Source organism: Bos mutus, chromosome 12 (genome assembly GCF_027580195.1).
Source record: "Bos mutus isolate GX-2022 chromosome 12, NWIPB_WYAK_1.1, whole genome shotgun sequence".
Classification (NCBI taxonomy): domain Eukaryota; kingdom Metazoa; phylum Chordata; class Mammalia; order Artiodactyla; family Bovidae; genus Bos; species Bos mutus.
This window is the reverse complement of record NC_091628.1, coordinates 81,053,104-81,076,735: the sequence shown is the minus strand read 5'-3', so window position 1 is coordinate 81,076,735 and position 23,632 is coordinate 81,053,104. Positions and strand designations below refer to the sequence as shown.

General features: G+C 49.0%; 1 protein-coding gene across 3 annotated transcripts in view; it reads left to right on the top strand.

Annotated features, from left to right (window-relative positions):
• Window positions 1-23,632, top strand: part of UBAC2 (UBA domain containing 2) — a 170,448-nt gene that overhangs the window by 133,386 nt on the left and 13,430 nt on the right. For all 3 annotated transcript variants that reach the window (XM_070380789.1, XM_070380788.1, XM_005899251.2), the window contains one exon: window positions 21,113-21,235. In XM_070380789.1, coding sequence (XP_070236890.1) covers window positions 21,113-21,235 — 123 coding nt within the window. The remainder of the gene's footprint in view (window positions 1-21,112; window positions 21,236-23,632) is intronic.

The following is a 23,632-nucleotide window of genomic DNA, read 5'->3' as shown; positions in this document are numbered from 1 at the left end:
GGGGGTCAGGGACTTCAGCATATGAACTTGGGGGTGGGGGGTACATGCTTCAGTCTATAGCAGCACCCCTTCCTGAGCAGTAAAGGGCCCAGCAGAGTCAGCCTGGCTCTCAGGCACAGTCAGTTCTCCTGGACAGGTGGTGGAGTGTCCAGGCTCAGCACTGCCCTCGCTCACCCTCAGAAGCCAAGTCCACCTTGGAGAGTGGGGCCCACACACAGCCTCCTTCCACCTCGACTGCACTGTTCACGTGCCGGCCCCGGGTGAGCGGTGCCAGGGCTGGCCGACGGCCACCTGCCGCATCGCTCTGTCCCCACCTCTTCTGTGCTGGGCGTTCATGGTGAGCATGGGGGCCTGGGTGTCACACTACCTGCCTGCTCCTGCCGGACCACACGCCTCTCCCCAGGCAGCCTCGTCCCCTACCTTCCCGTCCCCTGGCCACCCAGGCAAGCCCTTCACCACGCCCGGTGAGTCCATAGATGTTATTCCTTCAGGCCACCACTCTTTCCACGAGAAGTGCACGACCAAATGCACTACCCAGGGTCTCCCCGTCGGGAGCACTTGTCCCCGTCCCTGTCTTTTCAGGGTGACCCCCAGCTGGAGCTGTAGTGCAGCCACTGTCCGCTTTCAGCTTTCACTTGTGTACCGAGCTAACCCATGAACCGAATTTGGTCACTTGGTCGTAGGAACCCAACCTGGTGTCGCAGGAGGTGTGAACTGGGGCAGAGGTTTTTACGCGACAGGGCTGATGGACATGGTGGTCCAGGCGAACTTGCCTCCGCAACCCCACTGCACCCCCGGCCTGGCTCCTGCTCACCCTGCACACACCACTTCCGTGGGGCGATGGGTCTTTAGCCCCACCTAACGCTAGAACTTGGTAGGTCTGACACTTCTGGCCACCTGCTCACTCCGTGCCCATGGCCAGGCACTTCCTGTCCCAAAGGGTCCAGCAGCAGTGTAACTGGAGTGTTGTGTAATTCTCTGCTGTGTATGCGTGCCCTGGCCCCAGCGCCCGAGGCATCAGCACCACGGTTGTCCCCTGTGGCTGGCTGCGGACTCCACCTGGGGTCTTTACCCACCACAGATGCTCTGAACACCATAGTGTCTGCTGGGTCGCACAGCCCAAGCACCCATGAGTAAACCAGCCCCAGGTCCCCGCCCTTCTTAAAGGGCTTTCCAGCAGGCGGCCGTGAAGTGGTGCCCTTTGGTCTGTGACTCCGCCCGCCGCTGGGCAGGCTCCCCCACTTTCCGAGGTCGGTCTTGCCCCCAGGTCAGTATGCTAGCCCCTGGAGTCCTGCCACTGGCTTCTCGTTGTGAGGTCTGCTGCAGAGAAGAGCACGGGGTCCCTAGTCCTGGACTGACTCAATTCCCTCTGCATTTATCCCCAGCATCAGCCTTGAGAGTCCCAGCTGTTCCCTGCCCGCACCCTGGGCTCAAGGTGCTGGTTTGCCCACTCACTGCTGTCGAGAGGGCTGTAGAACAGGGGCCCAGATGTGTCTCACTCCAGGGCCTCTGCTCTGTCCTTCACTGGGTTTTTCTTTCCTTCTTGGCTTCAGCTGGTAGGAAACTCAATGCTAAGTTTAAGGTTCAGTCAGATTAACTGTTTAAACCCAAAGTTAGTACTCCTGCCTCCATCTTTTTAAAATATCTTTTTGATTGTTTTAGGATCCTTCTGCTTTATTGCAGACCTCTTCAAATTCTATGATTGCATTTACGATAAATTTATTATTTGTTTACAGACTGTGGGTTTTCAAATTTTTTTTGTAGAACCCAACATTTGTTTGGTCAGAAAGCCATTCAGCTCCTAAATACTGTGTGTTAGATTGATCTGTCTGCAGTTTTTAATTTCAAGCATTCCAGAATAAGGCCAGAGTCCTGTTTGGGTGTATTCCTTTGCACTTCTTTGCCTGCTTCTGTCAGATTTTATCTTGTTGCCTGGCACCTGCTTCGTGCTCGCTGTCGTCCACCTGCCTGTGGTCTGCACTTGGCTCTGGGGTTGCAGTCAGCCAGCGGTCGTTATTGAAACAGTGACCAGGTTTGGTGCAGTCGGCCCCTGAGATGTGAAAAGCAAGTCCTTTCCCTTTAGAGAGGTTTTGATCAATGTCAGGGAACTCAATAGACACACTTGAATTAGAGAAACATCAAGAATGATGAAATACTGCCCAGAGTGCCCAGGGCAGTAAGACCCCTAAGGGGGCCTGATGCTGTGAGAGGCTTCTGGGAGTAGAAGGCTGGACAGGATGTGGGCGGTGGAGAGGATGAGGCCGGTCATCCTAGAGGAGAGGACCAGCAAGACGGAGGGGAGGCCTTGGAGATAGTAGGGAGGCCTGAAAGGGGAAGGCCCTCAAGGAGACTTGGGGGCCGAGAGGTAGGTACGTAGTGACCAAGGGAAGGAACACAGCGACTGTAACAGAGGGAGGTGTTTTTCAACCCAACAGCAGAGTTGGAGCTTGACATTGGAGGCTGTCAAAAGTAGTTTAGTCAGTAGTATTGCTAGGACAGTTATCTCAGCAAAGTTCCTCTTATCGATGTGTGTGAGATTGGTAGAGGAAGGAGAGACCGTGGAGGAAGAGACCAACAGAAGATTCTAGAATTCCAGCACTCAGCTCTGTGAACCCCCTGGCCAAGATGACGGCTGTCTCTTCACTGAACTCCGAACCCATGCTGTCTCCCAGGTCCAGCCTGCCCAGCTCTCCCGGGCACACTCCCACTACATCCAGTCCAAGGCTCCCCTGAGCTAAGCTCCTGGCTCCCAGACCTAGACCTGTGGCCTTGACCTCCTCTCCTGGGCTCCAGACCTCAGCGTCCTACCACCACTGGGCATCTCCCCCTGTCTGCTCCGAGCACCAAAATGTACCCTTGCTTTGCTGACCTGGCTCCTCCACCCCTCCTTCCCTCCCTCATGGGAAGCACCACCATCCTCCTGGAGGCCCAGACCAGAGCATCCTGACTTCCCCTTGGACTCTGCCCTCAGCTTCCCCATCCCACAGGTCCCCTCCCTCACCTGCATCCCAGAGAGTCTGTATTCTCCATATAAACCCACCATTGCCTCTCTCTCCATCCCCTGCCTCAGTCCACGCCACCATCATCGCTCACCTAGGAAAATCTTGTCTCGACCACGCCCTCCCCCCACCCTGCCCCACATTCCAGCCCCCAGCTGGGCTCTGTGGACACAAATCCAATCGTCTGATTCCCACCAGGGCCTTCGGAGGCCCGCCTCAGCTTCCAGGGTGGTTCCTGCTTACCCATGCAGCCCCTGCCTGCTCCTTAGCCCCATCTCCCCATCGGCCCCGCCCCAGCCCCCAGCCGCCTCAGGCTGATCATGCTGAACTGTTTGCAGGCATCTCAGCCCTGTTGTTTCTCACTTCTTGCCTCCACATCTGCCCTTTGCCGACAACAAACTTCCCCTGCACCAACTTCCCCACCCCACCCCACCCTATGCGGCCTTTGCTTGCCTAACTCCCGCTCACCCTTGAATGTTTTCTAAAACCCCCTCCTCGGGGAAGCCCTCTCCAGCCTCCCGGTCAGCTCCGACCCTCTCTCCATCTTCAGAGCCCCTCACGGCCTACTCAGGCGCCAGGGCCAGCCGTGTGTCTTTGGGGGTGGGGTTGGGGGGTGGAAACTTTTTCCATTCTGTCTCTAACATGTGAATAATGCCTGGCACGTGGTAGGAACTCAGTATTCAGGAAATTAGTGTCTCCATACGCTTAGAATAAATATTTACAGAATTTCTTAATAGACTGATGCCAGGGACTTCCCTGCTGGTCCAGTGGTTAAGACTCCAAGGCAAGAGGCACAGATCCGATCCCTAGTTGGGGAACTGAGATCCCACCTGCCACATATCGCAGCCAAAAAAAAAAAAACACTGAGACCACCAGCCAAATGCAGGTGTATAGTCCTAGCCGGAAAGTATTCAGGACCGTATATTTGTCCTATGAGTGGACAAGTCTGGAGCAAACCACTAAAGACAGCCTGAGACGCAGCTTGAGAGAGAGCAGAGAGGAGGAAGAAGGGCCATCCATGGAGCGAGGAGGCATCCAGGAGAGTTCAGGGCAGCGGAGTGATTCAGGAAGGATGGAGTAGGGGTGCTAAACAGATTCAGAGGCCGTTCCCCACCCCCCACAAAAAAAAAAAAAACGGCCAGGCAGAGACAGTGAGGAGGAGGAGACCACAGGAGTCGGCTGCCTTGTGGAAGGCGTTTCGGCGGAAGGCACTTGGTTAAGCAGTACTGGGACTGGCGCAGAGGACAGGCGAGCATCCCTCGTGCTCAGAGCACCCGGCCTCGTCCTCAGACCCCGTGCGGGCGTCACGTCCCCGCTTCCAAGTGTGCAGCTGTTGTCCCACGCTCTGCAGAGAACACATGCCCCCAGTGCTGAAGGGAGGCGACAGCGTGGCAGCTCTGCAGACCTCGCTCCCCCTGGGCTTACAGGGCCGCTCTGCGGTGCCCTTCAGCTCATCGTCGGGCCCAGCGACGCAACTTTTCTAGACATTTCCACGGCGGTCACTCCCCAGCAGCTCTGACGGACTCGCCGCGATGAAAGCTGAGCTGACTCCATAGTGATGCCCAGGAGGTCCTGCCTTCTCACTCTCATCTCCTTCCTGAACACAGAGCCATCCCCTTCTTCTGTACACTGTCATAGGGGCACGTGTCAGCTCCACGGTAACCGTACCCCTCCCAGCTCCTTGCTCCCGGGCCCACCGCCCACTGCCCCCCGCCCCCAGCATGGTCACCGGCTCCACAGTGGCTGACATCGCCCAGTCATTTTGGTACTAGCAGCTGCTGATTGTTTTTCCACTGCCGAGACTGTTATGTAACTCCTCAGGGGCTTGTGCTTCATTCATTCACTGAAGAGTGTTTGAGTTCCTGAAGGACAAGAGCTGCGTGCTCTGCTTGCTTGCGCCCCTCTTGGTTCCACCGCAGCGTGCAGTCCAGAGAGAGGAAATGACCCTGCCCCGGCCCTTGAGAAAAGCTGGGAGCCCCTGAGGGACGAGAGATGAGTCGGTGCACAGGGCTAGGTTTCTATTGGAGTCCATGCCAGCAGAAGAGTCCCGGTTTGCAAAGCCCTGTGTGGTTGAGAAGACTCGGGAAGATGCCAGCACACAGGCCAGAAACATGGAGAAGGGCCTCCACAAGGAGTGCCTGGGGAGAAAAAGCACAGGGGCTCGAGACAGCTGCAGGGATGATGAGTGCATTTGTCTGAGCTCAGGGTTTCCTTCAGGAGGGGGCAGTGAGGTGAGGCCAGGGTGTCAGAGGTCTTGTCCCACACTCGAAAGTGTTTTTCTTTGGTCCTGCAAGAAGTAGAGTCCGTGGAGGCTTTTAAACGGAAGAGTAAGTAAGATTTGTCTCTTAAGAAAGATGACTTTGGCCTTGACGTGAGTGATTCTGGGGAAGGGTGAAACTGGAGGAGGAGGGCCACTGGGGAATGGTGAGGATGCTCTGAGTCCTCGGGACATTCGTGGGGTAAGTCAGGGCGTCCTCGCTACATGAGAGTACAGGGTCAAGCCCTGACAGCCCCGGGGCGCTCACACCTCCAGAACAGTCACTGAAATCCCCTCTGTGACAAACATTTGAGCAGCCATGAATCTCTGCAGCTCCTCAGCACACGTTCCCCTCTTTGCTGGTCATGCCGTCGTCACAGTAGAAAAGCAATAGGATGTAATGAAAAGGGGAAGAAATCTGCAGTCAAGGAATCAACGTTGGGTGGACAGGGAGCTCTGTGCACAGCCTCTCTAGGATAAAATAATTGGTGCAGCATTACCTGACACATCAGAAAGATCTGTCAGGTATTAATTATTCTGATTGCTTCGGAAGGTCTGTTCTCAGGGTCTCAGGAAGTTTGAGAGTCCTGATTTAGGAGCTAACCTGATTGTTATTCTTCTCTGGAACTTGTAACTTTTAGAACAAAGGTCAGTAGGCTGCCGGGGGGCCTGGGAGGGCCATGGGCCAAACCTGAGGCTATGGTCTTTACCTTTTTACTGGCTCTGTAAGTACCTGCATAATATCTTTGAAATTGGTTTTCAAAACCTAAAACGTTCATTGCCTGACCTTTTACAGAAGAGCTTTATCAACCCTCTGCCCTGGAAGATTATGTAGCCAGCAACTTTCCAAGCAACTCTGTCTCCCAGGAAGTCTGTACTGTCTTGAGTTCGGTCGTCTGGTAACCGCCATTCCCTCTGTTGTTTGGCTGATGGTGACAGTGCCATCGTGTACCACAAGCTGAACTTGGTGACAAGACTTTCTAAGGCATTTCTCTAAGATCTCCACGTATTGTAGAAGTAGAATTACGGTGGAGCCCACTGTGAACGCATCCGTGCTTGGTATAAGCCAAGCAGGAATTTCGTCAACAAAGCAGTGAGGTCGCTTGATGCTGATTTTTTTCGTTACCTCTGCACTTCCTCCGGCTGCCCGTGTTTCCTGGTTGATTATCACCTCTGTTTTCAACAATGAGCAGCCTTTTTGACCTGTGAGGAGAGATGTTGGCACCTACCGCAGCTGACCGTGATTCACACATGCATTTCAGTTATTTTCTCAGTATTTGGTTGAACTGAGTTGGCTGTATTCTCTCACCTTCCCTTAGTAACATTTTGTGGCTGTGAAAATTGTTTCTCTCCTCATCCAGCCCAGCAACAGTTGTCAGGTAACATCTAACATGTGCATGGTTACGAGCCACATCTGCCTTGCAGATCATGAGCGTTCCTTTTATTAATCAAGGATTTTTAATTTAGTGACACTTTTTTTAGTGTAAATAAAAGTGCTCTCAGGTTCTCAATTTTATTAAGTTTTTGTAATAGCTTTATTGAGATTGAGTCACATACCATATAGTTCATCTACTTAAATGAGGTCAGTTCAGGGAATTCCCTGGCTGGCCAGTGGATAGGACTTGGCACTTTCACCACCATGGCCCGGGGTTTGATCTTTGGTCAGGGGGCTCAGATCCCTCAAGCCACCAGCACAGCCGAAAAAAAAAAGAAGGACAATTGAGTGATTTTGAGTGTGTCCCCAGAGTTCTCCCACCATTACCACATTCAGTTTCAGAACATGGGTGTTGCTTCCAGAAGAGACTTCCACTAGCAGTCAGCCCTGCATCCTCCCACCCACCTCACCCCGGGGCAGCCGGCCATCTGGCTTCTGACTCTCTAGACTCGCCTGTTTTAGACACCGAATCGAATCAGGTACCGTCTGGCCCTTTGTGACAGGGGCCTCACTTGGCCTCACGTTTCTGAGGTTTGTCTTTGTGGCAGCATGCCTGACTGCCCTTCATTCCAGTTTCTGTCATTGTCCCTTCATCTGCCTGGGTCTCACCTCTTGGCCTCACCAAGACTAGTTTCCATTAGCCTCCTTTCCACAAAACATCCTTAGTATGCTTAGCGTTCAGCCAGGCTCTGGGGGTACCACAGCGAACAAGACAGCACGGTCTTTCCTCTTCCCAGATCAGAGTAGGGAGCAAATTGTCAGGAGGGCTCTTCTAGAAGTCCCTCCCCCAGGAAAGTGTGTCTGGAACGGAGCCCTGAACGCTGTATCCCTAAACCTGTGTGTGTGTGTCTCTTTGTATATGAGGGGGGGCGGTGTGTGTGTGTGTAGCTCAGGAGTCCACCTTGACTCCAGAGGGAGCAGGTTCTCAGCCAAGATGAGCCCTGGCAGCCCTGAAGACAGCACCCGAGCACGTGGCTGGCTTCTCAGCACTTTTCCTTTTCAGCTTTGCTCTTTCACTTTTTGGTGCAATTTGATTTTAAAGCCATCCTTTTCAAGTTGCTGCGCTCCCTTGTCAACAAAGCAATCTAATCAGTTAGAGCTAGTTCTTTTATGACTTTTTTTCTTTTATGAGTCTGAAGTGTGTAGTATCAGGTACGGAATAAGTTACTAGCGCTTGGTTGATAAAAATCTGCAAATTAAATCAGAACGAGGTGCGAGAACTCCATTTTCAAGTGAAATTCAAGCTCTGCTGTTTATCTCAATCTGCACCTCCTTGCAGAAACTGCTGTTATGTTTTGGGTGCTCTTGCAGTTGATCACAGTGACCTTTATGACACAATTCAGAACAGGAAGATAGGATCAATATAAATTCTAATCCCTTTCCAAGGCTGACTCATTAAGTGACCTTGAGAAAATCATTTCTGTTTTCCACTCTGCCTTGGTCTTCATGAGAAAGAAGAGGGTGTTATAGTCTCATGGTGCTTAAGGATGCAAGTATACAATGACCACATACTCGGTGTTTAGGGGAGACTGAAATTATCAGCAATCCTAGTTCTCTTCATAATTGTTTCTTATTTTTATTTTTCTGATTTATCAATTGCTTTTTTAAAACCATGAATGAATTTAGAGATGTATCTTGAAGCACACCTAATGTTAAACAGGAGAATATTAGAAGAAAAAAAAATGTGTCTCTGTAATCATTTTATAAATTTTTCCTCCTCAAAAAAAAGCAAAGCCATCCCTGTGGGTTTTCAAAACCAGTAAACAGTCCAAGTGCAGGACAGACCCCTGGGCTACCCGTGAGTTTTTCAGGACAAAAAAGTCTTTCTGATCATCTCAAGAAGCCTTGACTTTCATGGAACCCACCCCAGCTTCAGGCCTGCGGCCTGCTGCGGCAGGTGACAGACGTGGTTTTGTGAAGAAGGCAGCAGGAGCACAGGAGTTTCCAGGCTCATGAGTCATGATCTCCTGTTCGAGATCAGAGCACAGATTAGCGATACCAAGATTTTTTTTTTTTAATCATACTTTCTAAGTGATGGCGGTGTACACACTCTTGTCTCGCCTGGATTCCCGGGGTGGGGCGAGAGGTTCAGGTGCCGCTCCGTTGGTGGTTCAGAGCAGGGGCTTTGGGCTGTGAGAGATCACCGCTCAGTACTTGACTTCTGCGTTCCTGAGCTGCCCGTTGCTGCCATCTTCGTAGGGGTGGTGCTCAAGGATCCTTGCTCAGTAGAGATGCCCATCAGAGCGCCTCCATCAGTGCAGGTGACACTCATAGGCAGTCTGTACAAGAGGGGATAAAGTGGAGAGTGTCTAGACCTGTGTCTGCCCGAGGAATCTTCTGCAGCAGCTCCAGCGAGTGGCCCCCGGGGCTCCTGCTGCAACAGGGAAAACCTGTTTTTGAGAGAGAACTGCCTGGCTTTCAAGACATTCTTTGTAAGGGAAGGAACCCGGGTGTCCCACAGTGCAGTCATATTGTTTACCATCTGGGCTACCAGGGAAGTAAGATACTGATTTGGAAGAGGCAATTCGGAGTGATTAGTTTAAGGAACATCTAGTCCAATTTTCTGTTGTACACACAAGGCAACCTAGACCTTCAGGTGGTCTCGTCCTCTCAGACTGGCTGCTTGACTGAGTTCTGTAGACGTTCAGTGATGGGGAGAGCAGTAAGGATTTGGACAGTCAAGAAAGAAGCTAGTTGCAGACGGAAAACAAGAACCGGGCCCTGTACACACTGGTAGGGTGGCAGAGGGGTGGAGGGCCGGGGGGAGGGCATTTTGGGTAACAGGCACAATTGGGGCAGATGCTGTCTCAGTGAGTGAGGGCCTGGTAAGTGGCAGGAACGTGCAGGGGAAAGATGAGAAGTAATTAGGATGAGGCTGGTTTTGGAGGACCTTCAAAACAGGACAGAACAATTCAGATGTGATTTCGCATGTAATTAAGATCCTCAGTTGAGGTGGTGGCATTGTGAAAGGACGTATAGACGCGGTTCACCTGCCACGGCATACAGGTTGGACGGGGACAGTATGGTCACACCTGGAGATGCTGCAGGTTCAGCTCCAGACCACATGAAAGCAGGTGTTTCAATAAAGCAAGTCCCACAAATTTCTGACTTCCCAGTGCATATAAAACTTATGTTTATACTATACTGTAGTCTGTTGAATATGCAGTAGTATTATGTCCTTAAAAATGTACATACCTTAATCAAAAAAATACATTATTGGTAAAAAAAAAAAGTACTAGGCATCATCTGAGCCTTCCAGGAGTCATAATCTTTATGCTGGCTGAGGGTCTTGTCTCGATGCTGAAGGCCACTGACAAGGCATCAGGGTGGTATTTGCTGAAGGTTGGAGTGGGTGTGGCAGTTTCTTAAAATAAGACAGCAGCATGCATGGCACCCCGAAACAATTACAACAGTAGCATCGAAGGTCACCGATCACAGATCGCCATAACAAATAGTGATGCACAGGCACAGAGTGAGTAAATGCTGCTGGAAAAATGTCACCGCTGGATACGCTTAGTGCAGCGTCGCCACAGACCTGCAATATGTAACAAATGGAATATCTGTGAAGTTCAGTAAACCAAGGCAGTGATGTCATCTAAGAATCTGTTAGTTTAATCACAGAGGATGACAGCGAAGATGTACACAGTGGCAGACCCCCTTGAAAGGAAATGCACGTGGTATTTGAGAGTGGGCTGGATTTGATGTACGGGGAAGAGAGTTGAGTCCAAAAGGGTCGCCAGGCTTTCAGGAGATGCTGTCTGCCCTGGCCCGGTGCTGGTCGGAAAACGAGTAAGGGGGGTGACAGGTGATTGCCGAAGGGTGAAGATGCGTGACCACTCGGGGGAGGAGAGGTAAAAAGAGGGGAAACACTGAGTCATCCCCAATCTCAGTTTTAATAACAAATTTCACCTCTTCTTCTGTCCAAACACTTACTGGTAACAAATACCAGAACTAAACTTAATTTTTACTTTTATCTAATAATTTCTGTGTAGAGCTAAGGTTGAGGAGCAAAAAAAAAAAAAGAGCAAAACAAATTGTAAACAAAAAGAGTAATGCGGAAATGTGTCATCCCAGTGCCAAAAGATGCCCTTTCCTTCATATTTTCAAGGAAGCTGTGCCTGGTGCTGTGCAGTTCTTGTGTTCAGTTTCACACGCATGTGCTAGTGAATCAAGTGAAGATAGTAAAGACGCCTTCAAGCGAGAGAGAGGTGTCCTCTTCCTGCACCAGATGGCCCCAGCCTGGGCTGCTCACACCCTCACCACCACTTCCTCCTCACAAGAGAGCGCGCCTTCCCGTTCAATGCCAAAATCAAAACCAAACCTCCCCCAAAAGGCGGGGAAACCTTTGATCCTGACGCTCCACGGAAGAGACTGTCCCTGTTAGAGGAGGCTCAGCCAGCCCTGGGGAAATGTGAGCACCCCGACCCCACCCCAGGCATGGCAGTACCTGGGGTCCCCAGCATCACCCCTACTCCTCGCCCCCTGAGGTAGGGAGCCCGTGACGTCAGGGTCATCTGAAGCCAGCTGCTCTTGTCTCCTGGGTCCTTTCCTCTGCCTGTTAGAATTTAAGATCAGTGGTGATGGGAAGCCCCGGTCTCTCACAAGACATGCCATCCGAGACACACAGAACTCGGGACGCACGTCGGGTGGTGAGCATACCAGCCGGAGCGCCCCTTGCAGGGAGCGCAGTGGCCTGGGCTGCGGCATTGCTTCCTAATTGTGGACTCCGGGCGCCTCCTCACCCAACTCCTCACTGCCTCCCCAGTCCAGTGTCCAGACCACACCCGTGGCCCGGGGCTCCCCCCCAGCAACGGAGTGGCCCCCAGAGCTCCAGCCAACCAGGACAAGAAGGAGGAGGGGGGACCATGGCAGAGGGCATCAGGCCGTCGGAGAGTCCTGTCTCAGATCTCACTACTGTGGAAGCGGCCTTGTGTTTTGCTGAGAAGGGTGGTTGATGTGAAGTATCTGAGCCCCCAAAACTGGCTGTCAGATAAACCCCAAAGAAAACTGAGATCTGTCAAATTAACCTGGGACTGTGTTCAAGCCACCCCCTGGTTTCCCTCTAGTCCATGATTTCCTCCAAGCACCTGCTAAGACTGCTTGTGCCCGGCAGTGCAGAGCGCCATTGTTGTGACCACTTCTGGCATCTGTACAAACGTGACGACGGGGCGCTTCACACGCCGTGTCCACCTCCATCTCCCACGTGCTTCTCCTGGTCGTATTCCTGGGCATGACCCAGGATCTGCTTCCCAAAGACGTGATCGGGCTTGTTCTCAGCCCTGTGATTGTCCTGCCATCTTTCATCTACGTGATGGATAGATGTATGGCTAGTTTCTGGGTGTGGCAGCTCTGATGGGGTTTGTTTCCGGGTTTTGCCATGAAGCTAGTGCTGATGCCAGCAGCCTCTGGTGCTCAATCTAACAAGAGGCCTCTCACATCGCCCCTGGTCACTACGTGCCGCATCCCCAGTGCCTCCTGTTCAGTTTCTACCATGCCTTTGTTTTGTCACCTCAGCTAAGCGCTCTCTGGGCCGTAGGAAATTAGTCACCTCTCCGTGTGTCACAGCCCTCTTTACCTGGCCCCAGTGCAGCGCTCTGCACATAGAAGGTACGGGAACGAAGCCAAGCCCACTCGTATTTACACTGTGAGCGGCAGCCTGCGATACGGACAGGGCAGCAGTCAGCGCTTTAGAAACACCCCTCTCGTGAGGAGCTCCTAGCTCCAGCTTCCCGGCACCACCGCAGCCCCCCAGCCGTGGTTCTTTGAAAACTGCTGGTTCCCGTGTTAGAGGGAGACAGTGCGTCCTGCCGCCTCCTGCTGCTAAAGGTCGTATGGGCCGTGTGATGTGCTCCACTCTCTGGACCTCCCAGCCTCAGCCCCTCCCACCCTGGCCATCCCGACACTTAGGGCCCTGTATTACAACTCACTGTTCAGTCTTTGCCAAGGAAAACCCCCTAGAACTTCACTCAGATTATGCTTTGCTGTATGTTTGTCCACTGCCTTATGCATTCAGCGAATATTTCTTAAGTAGTTGGATATGCCGGGTGGCAGGCAAGGCTGGGTCTGTTAATACAGAGACAAGAAGGACAGTCTCAGCCTTCCTGGCATCTCGTCACCTGCTGGGAAAATTCCTAGCAGAGATTGAAGTGTATCGTCCCAAGAGCTGTCCTTGGCAAGGTGTGTGAGGGAGCAACTCACCCCGGACTAGCTCACCCCGGGGATTAGAGAAGCCTCCTGGGCAGGTGTCTAGACTGAGGCCAGCGTGGTGAGGAAAACCATTGGGGTGGTCAACAGGAGGCTGGCAAGCTCTGGTGAGAAACCCGAACTGTATCCTAAAACCAATAGGAGCTTGATGAGTATCAAAGAATATCTACAGAGAAGGCTGTTAATATACTCTAATTTTTTTTCTAGCTCTATATTTCCATATGGCTAGATATTTTTATATACTTCAGAAGCCAGAGTAGCTTGTAGCAGAATTGACTTCAGACAGAGATGCGAGAATCCAGCTATCTTCCATTAAGCCAGACATAAAAGAGATTTCCAAAAATAGAAAATAATGATGTTCTTCTCAGTAATTAATAATCTTTTTTCAGAAAAAAATTTTTTTTCATAAAAGTATGTTAGCAAGTAGTGGGTTTGTGATTGCTATCAATGAAGAAAAACGTATTTTAAGACTGATAGAAAGGCAGTGGGAAACACTGAAGGGTTTTTAAGTGGAGAGATGGCATGATGAGATTTGTCTCTCAGAAAATCACCCTTGACGGTGATCTAAAATGGGACAGTGGGAGTCAGAGTTCAGAGAAACAGACGGATTCTGAAGGACTCAGGACTTAACAGTTCGCAGAGCTGGTAAGCTGGCTTGTGCTGTGGATGGACATCCGTGTCATTCCCCAGGAGTGGGGACCCAGGAAGAGATACGGGACTGATGACAAGTTTTGTTTGGGACACGCTCCATCTTACATGTCTCTGGAGCCTCTGAGGGGACATGTCGGGAAAGCTGGCCGTGTGGCTCCAGGGGGCAGCACCTGGATGGGGGCGGGGGGCGGGGTAGGAGTCTCCACCAGACACGTGGAAACTAAAGCCCTGGGGACAGACGTGGAGAGAGAGGAGGAATGATCCTAACAGGACCTTAGGGACACCAGCCAGCGTGTTAAGGACACAGACCAGAGGCAGCAGGTCTCAGGGGCACTCAGGGAGTGACCAGAGGCTCAAAAGACCAAGAAAGTGTGATTCTCCAGAAGCCAGAGGGGCATGGGGGCAGGGGGGTCCAGTGTCCCGGGAGGGTGTGTAGAGCGAAGGAGGCACCACTGACCAAGCAGAGGGTGTTCCGGGTAACCTGGACGAAGAGGGAAAAGCAATTTAATAGATAGAATACCAGACTGGGAGTTTCTGGAAGGCGGGGACATCGTCTGAGCTCTCTTTCCAGCTTCATGGCTCAGGTTCTTACCGGTGCTTGAGCAGGCACTCTGCTTTCGCTGATTTTACTGTAACTGAGCCACCTGAAGCACTCTGGTCTTCCCTGTGTCTGAACACCACGGTAAGCTGCTTGCGTTAAACGTGCAGTGTTTCCTTAGAGTCTGCGGCAGGACTTCCCAACCCCTGGGTCCCGGTCACAGGTGGGCTGAGGTAGCGATCCCTTCAGCGCACAGGGCGGCGGGGAGGGCCCGAAGCTGCCGGGCCAGGTGTGAGGGCTTCCTCTGTCCCATGTGTCACATCCGTACAGCCCTCTGTGTGTGCCGCGACGAGGCCACTCGACAGCCATGGGCCACAGCAGGGTGGATGGTTCCTGTATAGGTGCTGCCTCTCAGTGTCACTGAGCAGTCCTGTCCCTATGTCCTGATGAACCCATAACCCACCCCAGCATCTTCCTGACACTGTCCACAGGCAGCCACCGTGGAGAGGGCCCCACCTGCTTCACAGTTCAGAACCTAGCATCTGATAAAGGCTTTCAGATCACCAAGACAGAGAATAAAGGATGCTTTCCCAGCCCCCAGTGACCAACCTTTTAAAATACAATAAGGATGCTCTTGGAAAGACTTCACTGTTCTAAACCATCACATTCATTTATACCGCTCTGTAACCTCCATCTTGCCCTTTGCTGGGGAACCAGCTTCGGGCTGCACCTAGCTGGGAGTCGTGCCGCCACCTGGGGGCTTAGATGCAAATCTCACCCCCAGTGCAGCTCTCCAGGGTCTTGTAGTTGAGCTGGGAAGATGAGAAATAACCATACAAGTATCAGACAGTAATAATAGCTAAATATATACATAATATGCTTTTAGACATTTTTCAGGCTCTGTTTTAAATGCTTTACATATACAAACTCATTATTTCTCATATCCTTATGAGGTGAGTGCAATTATTGTTTGCATATTACAGATGAGAAAACTGAAGTTCAAAGAAGTTTTTGTTTTGTTTTGTTTTTTAACTAAAGCCTCAGGTTATGTGAACTTCCCTTGTGGTTCAGATGGTAGGGCATCTGCCTACAATGCCGGAGACTCGGGTTCAGTCCCTGGTTGGGAAGATCCCCTGGAAAAGGAAATGGCACCCCACTCCAGTACTCTTGCCTGGAAAATCCCATGGACGGAGGAGCCTGGCAGCTACAGTCCATGGGGTCACCAAGAGTCAGACACAGCCGAGCGACTTCAGTTCCACTTTCACTAAGGTCATGTGATAATTGCAGAGCTGGGATTTGAACCCGATATTCTGGCTCTAGAGACTGCTCTCAGTCACTCAGCCTGCTCTACTCTTTTGTCCCTCCGTCATTATTGCAGAACATTGTTTTGGCCTTTGAAGTAGGAATAAATGCATTCTCAGTCCGCTGTCTTTGAACAGCCTGACAGAATGCCTGGCTAACCTCTCCATGGTTGAAACCACACTCAACCTTTAAAACTCGGCTAAAAGCCCCCACCCTCTTTGAAGTTTCACCCCGAGCTTTGGCTGTGCCCTTTGATGCCTCGTGGCTTCCTTCCTGGACCTCCTTGCCTGGTTCTGACTTTTCTCTTTCTGGATGTCTTCCTTTCCCCGGGGAGATCAGGAGCTCCGTGGCAGCAAGGACCAGACCATGCACCTTGCTCGTGTCTCCTGTGGAAGCTGCAAGTGCCCCCAGGGCCCCTGGGGGACTCTTCTGACCCGGCTTCTCGGTGTAGACATGGCCTTCCTGGCAGTCCCCTCTGAAACCAGCCAGGACCTTTAGAGATAGAGTTCTAGTCCATGTAACTTCCACATGATACAACATGAACAATCGTTTGCTGCTCTCAGTTGGAAAATCAGTTGTTTGCTTGTTTTCAGAAGAACTTTGACTTCATTTGAAAATCTCCTTACCAACTAATAACATAAAATGGCTCTTCAAAATGCAAGCTGTTTCCTCCTTCCTCTTTTGAGTATGTGGTTATTGCTTTTGAAGAAGACAAAGTGAAGGAAGTGTTTCCTGTTTGCAGAGGCTCACGTTGAACCTACAGAAAAGGCGGGCCGGTGTCAAAACACCCCAGAACCTAGAGCTCCTGTAACTTTCTGCTTTTTAAGCACTTTTTTCTATCACCGCTTGGGGTTTAGTTTTGTTTTTTGTTGTTGGTTTTTTGTTTTGCTTTGCTTATTCTTTCACTCTCACTCCCTTTGAAGAATAAAATGTTACAGATTCACCCAAAGGTTCATCCCCCTTCCCACTGTCCTGTCCTGAAGCAGGTGTATTGTGTGTCTGATGCCTTTTACGGTGTCCACTGCCTACGTGTATTTGTATCTTCACCACCTGTGTGTATATCAGGGCTTCCCAGCCAGGACACTGTGGGCCTTTCGGTCCAGGCCGTCCTTTGTTGTGGAGTCTGTCCTGTGCATTAGAGGGTGCTTAGTAGCAGCTGTCGGAGAAGGCAATGGCACCCCACTCCAGTGTTCTTGCCTAGAGAATCCCAGGGATGGGGGAGCCTGGTGGGCTGCCTTCTATGGGGTCGCACAGAGTCAGACTCGACTGAAGCGACTTAGCAGCAGCAGCAGTAGCAGCTGTGGCCTCTACTTCCTAAAAACCAACAGCACCCACCACCCCTCTCCCCAGACTCCTCCCCACCCCCTAAGACAACCGAAAATGCCTCCAGACATCTACTCCCAAATATTCCCTGGGGGGTGGGGGCAGAATCACCGCATGTGTGTGTGTGTGTGTGTACACACATACATATATATCCATAAAATAGGTTACATAGAATTATTCTAGATATTTTTAAATTTATATAAATAGTTTTATATACACATATTCTTATGTAGCTTTCTTTGTTCATTCAACATTGTATTTTTGAGATGTATCCATTAGATCTAGTTCATTTATTCTAGCCGCACATGTAATAGTCTTTTATATAATGGAACCACTCACTAGTTTATTTCCCTACTTAGGGACAGTTGAATTTTTTTATGCTTTCTTACTTAATATTATAATCGGTACTTGAGAGAATATCCTTCTAAATGCCCCTTGAGGCACTCACAGCTGCCTGGAGATAAAATTGCCAGACTATAGAACATTCTCAGTTTTACTAGATCTTGACACATTGTTCTCTGAAATGCTTGTGCCAATGTAAACTCTCATCAACACCCCCATCCTTGGTATTGTTAGACATTTTATTTTTGCCAGTCTTATGGTTATAAGGGCTTCCCTTGTGGCTCAGCTGGTAAAGAATTTGCCTGCAATGTGGGACACCTGGGTTTGATGCCTGGGTGGGGAAGATCCCTTGGAGAAGGGAAAGGCAATCCACTCCAGTGTTCTGGCCTGGAGAATCCATGGACTGTATAGTCTGTGGGGTCACAAAGACCGACTGAGCGACTTTCACTTTAGGCTTCCCTGGTGGCGCAGAGGGTAAAGCACCTGCCTGCAATGCGGGAGACCTGGGCTTGATCCCTGGGTCGGGAAGATCCCCTGCAGAAGGAAATGGCAACCCACTCCAGTATTCTTGCCTGGAGAATCCCATGGACAGAGGAGCCTGGTGGGCTACAGTCCATGGGGTCGCAAAGAGTTGGACACGATTGAGCGACTTCACTTTCACTTTACGGTTATAAAATGACTTAGTGCCATTTTAATTTGTATTTCCCATGCTAGTGAGGTTGAACATCTTTTATTTATTGATTCAGGGTTTCCTCTTCTGTAAATTGTTTTTTCATATGCATTCTCCACTTTTCTGTTGTGTTATTTATTTTTTCTCATTGATTCTTTACATATTCTGGATACTATTTTGTCAGTTATATGTTACACATGTCTTCTCTTAATCTATACTTTGTCTTCTAGCTCTGTTGTTTTTAATCACACAAAATTAGTATTTGTTGTAATTGTTAGCGACCCTTTTTTTGTGATTTATGCTTCATATTTTGGTTTTAGAAATCCTTTCCCATCCCAGCAACATAAAGAATATCTCTTATTTCTTCTAAAATGTTTATTAACAGCTTAGCTTTCCAGATTTAAATCTTTAATCTATGGGGTTTATTTTAAAATAAGCTTATTTTGTACATGGCGTGAGGTCTAATTCTGTCTTTTTCCATGTCTTTTACCATTTGTCCCAGTACTGTTCACTAAATGGTGTCTTTCCTGCTGACTCCCAGGGCCCTCCATCATGTGCTAAGTGTCCATGTTTACTTCTGATTTCTCAGCCTGTTTCTTTGCACTGCTCACCTATCACGTGCTCAGGCCATCCTACTTTATTCTTGTCGTCTGACAGTAAGTCCTAATAACTGGTAGATAAAAGTCCTCCTTTATACTTCTTGAAAGTATTCAGGTCTAGTTTTGACCCTTAATTTCAGGCTGTCTCATTCCACCAAAACACACACGCACACGCACAGCTTTAGCTGCGTGTGACAGCAGTGTGAAATCACAGAAACCTAAGCAAGGTGTGAGTCTGTCTCGTGTAAAACAAACCAGACGTTGACAGCCCCGAACCGTCGGGAGCAGCTGCCGCCCCCAGTCTCCTCTTCTCTTGCTGCTGCCCTGTCCTCAGCACGGGGCCAGGAAGGAGGAGGAAGCACGAAGGAGGGTTGCGTCCCTCCCTTGAAGGCCCCCTCTGGGGGTCCCGCGTGCCCTTCCTGCTTGCGTACCATTGGCCCAGCTGAGTCCACGCAGGGGACGCTGAGAATGTGTTGTAGTAACTGTGTCACCAAAAGAAATCTTATTTTAAGAGTGTGGCTATTGAGTCAGCCCACCATCTCTGCTGCACTCTAGAATTGGCAGAGTGTGGAAAGATGTCAGTTTTGAGCCTTCTCGGGCAGGAATGGGCTGTCTTTCCACTGATACCCTTCAATCAAGCTTACCATTTTTCATAGAAACTTGCAGATCTTCTGTTAGATTTAATGCATAAGGACCTATGAGTGAGTATGAGAGCTATTAGTTGCTCAGTCGTGTCTGACTCTTTGCGACCCCGTGGACTACCAGATTCCTCTGTCCATGGGATTTCCCAGACAAGAATACTGAAGTGGGTTGCCATTTCCTTCTCCAGGGGATCTTCCCGACGCAGAGATCAAACCCACGTCTCTTGTGTTGCAGGCAGACAGACTCTTAGCATCTGAGTCACCAGGGAAGCCCTCCTAAGTACCTAAATAGTTTCTATTATTCCTTGTAAATAGGAATTTTTTGCAGTTACATTTTCTCAGTGATGGCAGGCAAGGGATGTTACTGATATTTTTGTGTCTTATATTCTGTCTTGTGAGTCCTCATGGTCTAGGTAAGATGGTCATCCTGTGTGAATGACTGGTTGTTTCTTCCCTTCCATCCTGCTGCATTTTCTTTCACAATTGGTTGGTCTGTCTTCATGATGCAGTGACTTGTGTTGAATACAAGAGGTGGTAATAGGCATTCTTGTCTCTTCATCAAGTTTTATCAAATTATTTTTATATCTGTTGAGTGAGCATTTGGTTTTTCTCTTTTAATTTGTTAATGTATGAATTACATTACTATATTTTCTAAGATTTCTGAGATAAATCCTAATTTAATATATCTTATTGGATAAGATGGTAATTTTTTTAACATTGTTGGACTGAGTTTGTTGATATTTTATTTAGGATTATTGTACCTGTCCATAAATTAAAAATGGGTTGTTTTATGATAGCCTTCTCTGGTTTTGGAAACAGCATTACATAGCCTTAGAAAATTAGATGGAGAGCTCTTTTCCTTTTCTCTTCTCTAGAACAATTTGTATAAGACAGCGGGTCCTTAAAATTTTCATGGACTTATCCTTAAGTATTATTTCAGTGACATTAATGGCTAAAGGTCTTGTCAAGTTTTCTATTTCTTCTTGTAATACTTTATTAAAGTATAACATACAGAAAAGTCAGCACATAAAGGGAGTCATACAGATACACTTTTGTGTTTGTTTTACTCAGTATTATGTTGAGCGATTTCACCACATTGTTGCATACAGTCGTAGTAGCCTCTTTCAGACCCGAGGCCTCCACTCCTGAACCTAGATAGGTGCCAGTGCCCAGGTGGGTCTGAGTTAGCAGTGTGCCCGCCCTCACACCTGTCCCTGCTTCTTTACCGTGCTGGTTTCCAGAGCTTGTTTCTGTTGCCCTCAGGCCTCTGTCTCCACTTTGTGTTCAGCTCTGCTTTTGAAATATTTTAAAATTTTATCCACAAGTATTTATAGTAGGAAAAATTTTAGGTTTTCTTAGTCTCTAAATCTTCCAGGACCAGAAGACATCTAGAAACAGATTGAAGTTGATCAATTAAAAAGTTGGCATATGGGTAAAAAAACATCCATTTTTAAAAAGCAGCATGAGGTGCATACTTTTTTTTCTTCCCATTGTGGCTTTTGTTCACTGATGACATAGAAAAGGCAAGAAGTGACCTCGCCATCAACGTTAAGTTATCCAGAAAGCCACACGGAGGACAGGCCTGAACCGCTTGTCCCTCTGTGGAGGATTTACCTTTACATTCTCAGGCCTGTCCCCCAACCTGGGGTTTATCTCCACCTGCAGTCTCTCTCTCTCTCTGCTGACCTTGCTCGGAATTTACTTAAATTTTAAAAAAGAACAAGAAGAGGGAGGAGCAGCATTTTAAAGAGCTGCTGAAGGAAGCGCCAGGTCTCTGGTTGCGCGCCCCGAGTTAGCCTCCTCGCGGCTTCTCCAGAGCCCAGCGGAGTTGGGATGGCGTCAGCGGGGACACCGTGGTGCTGAGGTTAGGAGTGACTGCCTGTGTCTTCTGCCATCCTCCGCAGCCAGAGGGCACGAATCCCTTTGGCAGCACCCACCCACTCCGTTTTTCTCTGCGCATCTCCTGCAGGCTGCCCATTGCAGCCTGTTGATGGAAGGGCTGCAGGGCCCTTTCCGCTTGCGTGCAGCACATCCATCTGACATCTTACCTCCAGTCTGCAGCTGTGACTGCATCACCAGAGAAGCCTCTGCCGAGCGTTACGAGGCTTCCTCACTTTCATGTCTGATCTCTGTGCGATGATCTCTTTCTAGGGAGGAATGATCAACTGGGACCGTCTTTTCCCTCCTCTGCGTCAGCGAAGAAATGTAAACTATCAGGATGGTCGGCAAGCTGAGCAACCAGCGTCCCCCCCTCTGGAGGTTCCGGAGGAGCAGGTAACCTAACACCCGGCACTTGCCCTAAACCTAGGCTTCACACCCCCGGCAGTTCTGCTGAATAGGACTTGAAAGAATTCAAGTGTATAGTGATAAATAGAGATCTTGATACCAGGTAAACTGCCTGCTATACCTGTTTTAGACATTTGGGCCCTGTCATTGGCTTCTCTTGGTCTTATGACTTTGAGGAGGATATAATTTCAAAGAAAATTGCATTGGGATTGCTTATTTTTAAGTGTATGACATTTCATATGCACACAACTACTGAACCTGGTTCACTGCAAGGGCTGGGAGAGAAGGAAGCGGAAGGTCTAGGAGCTTCTCTGTCTGTATGGTTTTAACTTCAGGAATCAAGTAAATGTTTTACAGGTTCAAAAAGCAAATCAACACTGGGGACAGCCATAAAACTAAAAGGCAACTAGAGTAAATGTTCCAACTGTACTTAAGGGAATGATATAAGAAAGGGGGAAAATTAATTTCAGTTACTTGTGAACATATGTCCTCTGCCTAAAAAAAAAAACAGAAAAAAAGAACTGCAAACAAATCTCAACTCCTCGTGGGAACGAGCACAGCAGTTCACTCCTCATGGGAACGAGCACAGCAGTTCTGAAATGATGTTCTGTGTGTGGGCTTCCCAGGTGCTGCTAGTGGTAGAGAACCCACCTGCCAGTGCAAGAGATGTAAGAGGCTTGGATACACTCCCTGGGTCGGGCAGATCCCCCGAGAAGGAAATGCCTGGAGAATCCCAGGGACAGAGGCACCTGGAGGGTTACAGTCCATGGGGTCGCACAGAGTTGGACACTGAGGAGTCGCCCACTGAAGCGGCTTAGCATGCCTGCATTGTAGATTAGAGCAGACAAGGAAATAGGGGCAGGATATATGCGGCTCCATCTCAGGTGGCTCAGGGAAAATAAGTGGGAGAGAGAGTGTGTGTGTGTGTAGAGCATGTGTGTGTGTGCATATGGACAGAAAGCAACTGCAGCAAAGTAATAATTGGTGAATCTGGGTGGAAGAGTGATCAGGTTCTTAGTGCTCTTCTTGAAATTTTCCTTGATGTTTGTGATTTCTTCACACTGGGAAGTTTTTGAAAATCTGTAAAAGTCAGTTTAGAGCATTTCAGTAACAACCCTTTTAAATTTCATTCTGTGAACATCGCTTTTTTCTCAAGAAAGCAGACCAAAGTCAACATTTCATAGCAGGTCGCACCATGCCCTCCTCCGCCCCTGGTACCAGAGCCAGCAGACACCAGTCCGACCCAAGGCCCTCAGCATCTGTGGCAAAACTGTCCATATCCTGGCTTTGGGGGCTCTTGGGCAGAACCTCCACGGGTCCCTCTGGGTGAGGCCACAACAAGTGAAAGAAACCAGCTGAATGTGCCTGACAAGTTGACCTAGCCCCTCTCAGCTCAGACTCATCCTTTGAGCTACTCGTTAGGGTTGAGAGATGCATTAAGGAGCCATAGTTCTCTTCTGCCTCCATTGACGAATTACCTGAAAAATGGTAGCTCCATGATTAGAAACTAAAGCCAAGCAACTTGGCGTTTGTGAAATATTTAAGATAACTGATTGAAAAATAAACCAGTACTCTCAAATTCAGGTGAAGGGAAATAAAGTTCTGTTATATTACTGTCTCCTTGATAGAACCCAGCTCACATCCCTCAAAGAGTAGCCGTTAACGATAGAAAGTATTTAAAGGGTAAATAGTTCTTAGTTTTGACATTTGGGGGAAAAAAAGTGTCAAAAAGTGATAACAAGGTGAATGTGTGTAATTGAAGTCTTAGCACTGTTGTTTTTTTTTAATGAATCATTGTCCTTGATCCTCCCAGAATGACAAGAGTGAGGTTAACATGTTGTTGCTATCAGTTTAAAATACCATTTGCTTCTTCTTGACTCTGTTATGAAAAGATGTAAATACATGAGAGGTTGTTTTTAACATAAACTTCCTTATTCGTTGATTTTTTTTCCGAATTTTGTCTTTTCTTTCTTGATTATCCTTAAATACTCTTAAAGACGGTCCCACGTTAAGACAGAGTCCCCCTCCTCCGGCATTATTTATGTAGATGCTCAGTAGTTTTTGTGGTAGGTGCTCGAGAGACTGTAAAAGAGAGGAAAGATGCTGCCCTTGTCTCGAGACACTTAGAGTAACATTTACAAGTGTACCTTCCATATGATCTCTGGGTTAACTGGAGGCTAGCTAAGAGAGTTCTGCCAAGAGAACACACTGGTCATAGCAAACACCTTCTTCCAACAACACAAGAGATGACTCTACACATGGACATCACCAGATGGTCAACACCAAAATCAGATTGATTGTATACTTTGTAGCCAAAGGTGGAAAAGCTCTATACAGTCAGTAAAAACAAGACCAGGAGCTGACTGTGGCTCAGATCATGAACTC